General features: G+C 39.5%; 1 protein-coding gene across 2 annotated transcripts in view; it reads right to left on the bottom strand.

Annotated features, from left to right (window-relative positions):
- Positions 1-4,504: 4,504 nt before the first annotated feature.
- Positions 4,505-6,000, bottom strand: part of NDUFS1 (NADH:ubiquinone oxidoreductase core subunit S1) — a 33,746-nt gene continuing 32,250 nt past the window's right edge. Inside the window, exon 19 of one of the 2 annotated variants that reach the window (XM_033230573.1) lies at positions 4,505-5,070. In XM_033230573.1, the coding sequence (XP_033086464.1) occupies positions 4,979-5,070 (92 nt within the window). In that variant the 3' untranslated portion in view covers positions 4,505-4,978. The remainder of the gene's footprint in view (positions 5,071-6,000) is intronic. The other variant, XM_033230575.1, reaches the window with a different exon arrangement.

Here is a 6,000-nt window from a genome sequence, read left to right as displayed (position 1 = left end):
GGGAAGACTGCTTGCGCTGGGTTCAAGACCAGCCTGGGCAATATGGCAAGATTCTGTCCCCACAGAAGATACAAAAATTAGCCAGGTGTGGAAGTACACACCTGTGGTCCCAGCTGCTTGGGAGGCTGAGGTGGGAGAATCACTTGAGCCTGAAATGTTGAGGCTGCAGTGCCCCACTGCACTCCAGCATGGACAACAGAGTAGGACCCTGTCTATAATAAAAAAGGCTAGCCAGGTGCAGGGGCTCATGCCTGTAATACCAGCACTTTGGGAGGCTTAGGTGGGAGGACTGCTTGAGCCCAGGAGTTCAAGACCAGCCTGGGCAACATAGTGAGACCCTATCTCTATTGTTTTTTTTTTTTTTAAAGCCAGATAAGTAGGAAAGGAAACAATTGTTTCAATTTACATCCACAATTGTACAAGTGTTTTAAATATGGATACAGTTAGCAAGAAGGAATATTATTCAAGATAATTAAAAGTTTTCGAATAAAATAGAAAATAAAATGTAAGAAATGTGACTTATTTAGTCCAGTAAAATACACAGGCTAAAATATATTCAAAATGTTTTATTTATTATAACTTGAAAGTAAGTTTTGTCAGCATATGTATGACTACACATGACTAATTTCTTTCTTTTTTTTTTTTTTTTCTTTTTTGAAACAGAATCTCACTCTGTCGCCCAGGCTGGAGTGTAATGACATGATCTTGGCTCACTGCAACCTCCGCCTCTTGAGTTCAAGCGATTCTCCTGCCTCAGCCTCCCGAGTAGCTGGGATTACAGGTGTCCGCCACCATGCCCAGCTAATTTTTCTATTTTTAGTGGAGATGGGGGTTTCAATATGTTGACCAGGCTGGTCTCAAACTCCTGACCTCAGGCGATCCACCCGCCTTGGCCTCCCACGGTGCTGAGATTACAGGCATGAGCCACCATGCCCAGCCACATGACTAATTTTTACTGAATTGCTATCATTTGGAAGTGATTTTGATAAATGTGGGTCTCCTATCAACAAATTTAAAGAAATAGAAGATAGTGTCCTGAAGAACCAATAAATTGCACAGTATAATAAAAGGAAATTGTTACTAGTTGATAACAGAGCAAAAAACCTTGCTCTGTACTTGGAATCCAAGTGGCTACCAAGCTTACATGAATCACCAGTACTAAGATGGTGAACAAATAAGAATAGTTAATGATTATAGTTGCTTTGCCAGAAAAAGAGAAGTTTAAGGCATGATACAATAATTGCATGTAAGAATATAACTAGACCAGGCACAGTAGCTCACATCTGTAATCCCAGCACTTTGGGAGGCCGAGGCGGGCGGATCACAAGGTCAGGAGTTTGAGACCAGCCTGGCCAACACAGTGAAACCCCATCTCTACTAAAAATACAAATATTAACTGGGCTTGGTGGTGGGTGCCTGTAATCCCGGGTACTCCAGAGGTTGAGACAGGAGAATCACTTGAACCCGGGAGGTGGAATTTGCAGTGAGCCGAGATCTCACCACTGCACTCCAGCCTGGGTTTTAAGTGGAATAAGACGTGGATTCTCAAGACCCAAATATATATATTGTGTGTGTGTGTGTGTGTGTGTGTTACAGAGTCTCACTCTGTTGCCCAGGCTGGAGTGCAGTGGTATGATCTCAGCTCACTGCAACCTCTGCCTCCTGGGTTCAAGTGATTCTCCTGTCTCAGCCTCCTGAGTAGCTGGGATTACAGGCATGTACCACCACATCCGGCTAGTTTTGTATTTTTGGTAGAGATGGGGTTTCTCCATGTTAGTCAGGCTGGTCTCCAATTCTCGACCTCAGGTGATCTGCCTGCCTTGCCTTGCAAAGTGCTGCGATTACAGGCGTGAGCCACCACACTTGGTCACAATATGTTGTTTTTAGAAATTACAAAGCAATATATTGTAAAATTTTTCAAATGTTTGATCAAGGTATAAAATTCATTTCCTTATACTATACCACATGTTAATTGGTCCAGGGGTAATCACAATTAAGTTTTTATTGTATCTGCTGAGATACTTTCTATACACACATAAGCATATACATATATACACACATTATTGTACACTTAATTTATGTCCTTAATACATTCTGAAGCTCTTTCCATATTAGCATGTTGAGATCTAGCTCATTAGTTTAAACATCTGCATGTTTCATCTTATGAGTGTACAATTTTTTAAGCAGTTCCCTATTGATGAATATTTACATATTTTTGTTTTGTCTGACATTACTAATGTACATCTTTTATCTCATGATGAATCATGCCTTGAGTCTTACTCATATCTGATTTAGATGAGACTTTGGACTTTGACTTTAAAGTTGATGCTGGAACAAGTTAAGACATTTTGGGGGTTATTGGGATGGAATGAATTTATTTTGCATGTGAGGACATGAATCTGGGGAGCCCAAGGTGTGGAATGCTATGTTTTGAATGTGTTGTCTCCAAAATTCATGTGTTGGAAACTTAACGCCAATGCAACAGGGTTGACAGGTGGGGCCTTTTGGGAGATGATTAGCTCACAAGGACTCTGGCCTCAAATTTGACTGATGCCATTATAAAAAGAGCTTGTGGGAGCATGTTAGTTCTCCCTTGCCCTTCCATCTTCTGCTATGGGAGGACAGCAAGAAGGCCCTTCCCAGATGCTGGCACCTTATCATGGATGTCTTGGCCTCCAGAATTTTAAGAAGTAAATTTCTTTTCTTTCTTTCTTTTTTAATGAAGAAGTATTTTATTATTTTGCTGCAAAGCTGTTGCTTCACTGTATAAAAATAGCACCAGCAAATGCAGTGTATTGCAAAATTCAGATAGTGTTGTTCTTCATCTGACATTGAACAAGCAACAAAAACTTCTTCACTCCCAGTTATTTCCAATGGAAAGATCATTAAGTATTTCATCCCAAATCCAGGTATGGACATACACAAGTTACAATATTATATGAGGTTTAAAAATAACAATGTTATCTTTTAATTATGTAATTTTTATAACTAATTTTTACCATGGATAATTTCATGAATTCTGATTACTAAAACTTAGTCTAAAAATGATAGGATATGGCCGGGCGCGGTGGCTCAAGCCTGTAATCCCAGCACTTTGGGAGGCCGAGACGGGCGGATCACGAGGTCAGGAGATCGAGACCATCCTGGCTAACACGGTGAAACCCCGTCTCTACTAAAAACTACAAAAAAAAAAACTAGCCGGGCGAGGTGGCGGCGCCTGTAGTCCCAGCTACCCGGGAGGCTGAGGCAGGAGAATGGCGTGAACCCGGGAGGCGGAGCTTGCAGTGAGCTGAGATCCGGCCACTGCACTCCAGCCCGGGCGACAGAGCGAGACTCCGTCTCAAAAAAAAAAAAAAAAAAAAAAATGATAGGATATTGTGAAAAAGACATGTATTATGTTTATCTACACTCATTAGAAAGTTAAAACGCATTTTCTTTCATTGGCAGTGTTAACAGTAGTTTTTTTTCCCCATCGGTAATGCTAAAAGTTGCTTTTCTAAGTCTTCTATCCATTACTAATTTAAGACAACTCTGCTGCGTTGCCTTATTTCACACTAGTTTATTTAGGGGTTGCCCAGACTGGAATGCAGCGGCACAATCACAGCTCACTGTAGCCTCAACCTCCTGGAGCAGGTGATCCTCCCACCTCAGCCTTCCGAGTAGCTGGGACTATAGGTGTACACCACCACACCCAGCTAATTTTTGTAATTTTTGTAGAGATGGGTTTTACCATGTTGCCCAGACTGGTCTCCAACTCCTGGGCTCAAGCAATCCACCCACCTCGGTCCTCCAACGTGTTGGGATTACAGGCGTGAGCCCACCACACCCGGCCTTAGATTAAAAAAAAAAAATTATCTACCTTTAATTATTTTCTAATTGTAAAATCTTTACTTCCTTTAAAAAAAAAATTCTCAGTGATCCTTATTCTGATTCCTTTTCGTTTTGACAATTAAAAATTATGAAAGCTGGCTGTTTTGTCTCCTATTACTGAAATAATTTAGTTGATTTAACACTACAGATGGTGTTAGGATAATGAATACAGAACATCAATGAGAATCTAAATTATGTCTCTTGAGACCTCCCTCATTCCAAGGGAGATCTCATAAGTATACATGCATACATGTATAACTTATACAAAAAAAAGAAGCTACATAAATCACCATGACATTACAAAAGCAGATTCAAGAGAAAATACAAAAATGTGTTCACCATTAAACTCAATACTAATTTTTAGAAGTAACAACCTATAGAATCAATATTAATGAGAGGAAATGATATGCTGCAGTTAAGAACAACAGACTTTGGAGTAAATAAGAAGTAGGTTTCAGTCAGTGACTTTTGCTGCATGGCCTTGGGCAAGCTATTTAATATACCTAGGCTTCAATCTTCATCAGAAAAATGAGATAATATTACTATCTCACACGGTTGTAGCAAGAACAAAAGAAGATAATACGTGTAAAACCAGAGTGCTCAACACACATAATAAAGCTAAATTATCATTAGCCATTGTTACTATTATTATTTATTATAATTATCCCAGATACATGTCTGAGCATGAGTATATATTTTTCCTATTTACCCAGCTTGACAAAGAGCTTAAATCTTTTCTTTAGCACTAGAAAAAAGTGGGTTTTAACTGGAACTCTTTTCATTTCATCCATTTTATAGACATAAATTATTTACAAAGATAAGTCAACAACTCATACTTCAAGGATTTCTTTATATGCATCACAAAGGTTATCAATGCTTTTAAGAGCATATGCATAAAGTTTTATTATGTAACCTTTACACACAATACATGTTTTTCAAACTGCAAAGTTGATAACTAATATCATTTTCAAATAGGCATAGTATAACCTTAAATATTACATGATTCAGAATTTTTTTTTTTTTTACAAAGAAATAAACCTGTAAAGGATCACTGCACTATAGTTGTTCATTAATTATCTGTGGCAAAACTGGGATCCTAGTAGATGCTTCAGCATACGGATGGTTCCTCTACTGCCTGGGCACCCTCTGTGACAGCTTTGACACATTTGGCCATTGTCTGTGAGGCTCTGCTAATTGAATCTGAAAGATATTAATAAAATGTCATTTTGATAATACAACTTTTTAAAAGGCACATACTAAAACTTTAATGCTGCACATATTCAGGAGGAAAAAAAGATTATAAGGCCTTATGCAAGTATATATAATTATATGTAACCAACAGATTCCAATGATAAACACCTTACTGGCCAAATGCTTTCAATAACTATCCCTGGAAACAATCAAATAACTATAGAACAGCTAGACAGTGTACCAGTATGCAGCCATTAAAAACTTATTAAAAAGTATTAAAAACATAGGAAGGGCCGGGCGTGGTGGCTCACGCCTGTAATCCCAGCACTTTGGGAGGCCGAGGCGGGCAGATCACGAGGTAAGGAGATCGAGACCATCCTGGCTAACACGGTGAAACCCCATCTCTACTAAAAATACAAAAAATTTGCCGGGCGTGGTGGCGGGCGCCTATAGTCCCAGCTACTCGGGAGGCTGAGGCATGAGAATGGCGTGAACTCGGGAGGCGGAGCTTGCAGTGAGCCGAGATCGTACCACTGCACTCCACCCTGGGTGACACAGCAAGACTCTGTCTCAAAAAAATAAAAAATAAATAAAATAAATATAGGAAAAATTTATACAATACTATAATTGAAAAAAGGTTACAAAACAGCATATATACTAAAATACATTGAATTGTGCACTTCATGAGTAAATTTTAGGGTATGTGAATTATATTTCAATAAAGTTATCAACCCGAACCCCCAAGTGAATAAATCTCAGTCCCAGGCTGGTCTGAAACTCCTGGATTCAAGCCATCTGCCCCCCTCAGCCTCCCAAAATGCTGGAATTACAGGCATGAGCCACTGCACCCGGCCTAATCTCACTTTTTGTTTAAATAAAAAATATATAGGCCAGGGGTGGTGGCTCACGCCTGTTGTCCCAGCACTTTGGGAGGCTGAG

Source organism: Trachypithecus francoisi, unplaced genomic scaffold (genome assembly GCF_009764315.1).
Source record: "Trachypithecus francoisi isolate TF-2019V2 unplaced genomic scaffold, Tfra_2.0 Lachesis_group13, whole genome shotgun sequence".
NCBI lineage: Eukaryota > Metazoa > Chordata > Mammalia > Primates > Cercopithecidae > Trachypithecus > Trachypithecus francoisi.
The sequence above is the reverse complement of the archived record's forward strand: the minus strand, read 5'-3'. Positions and strand labels throughout refer to the sequence as shown.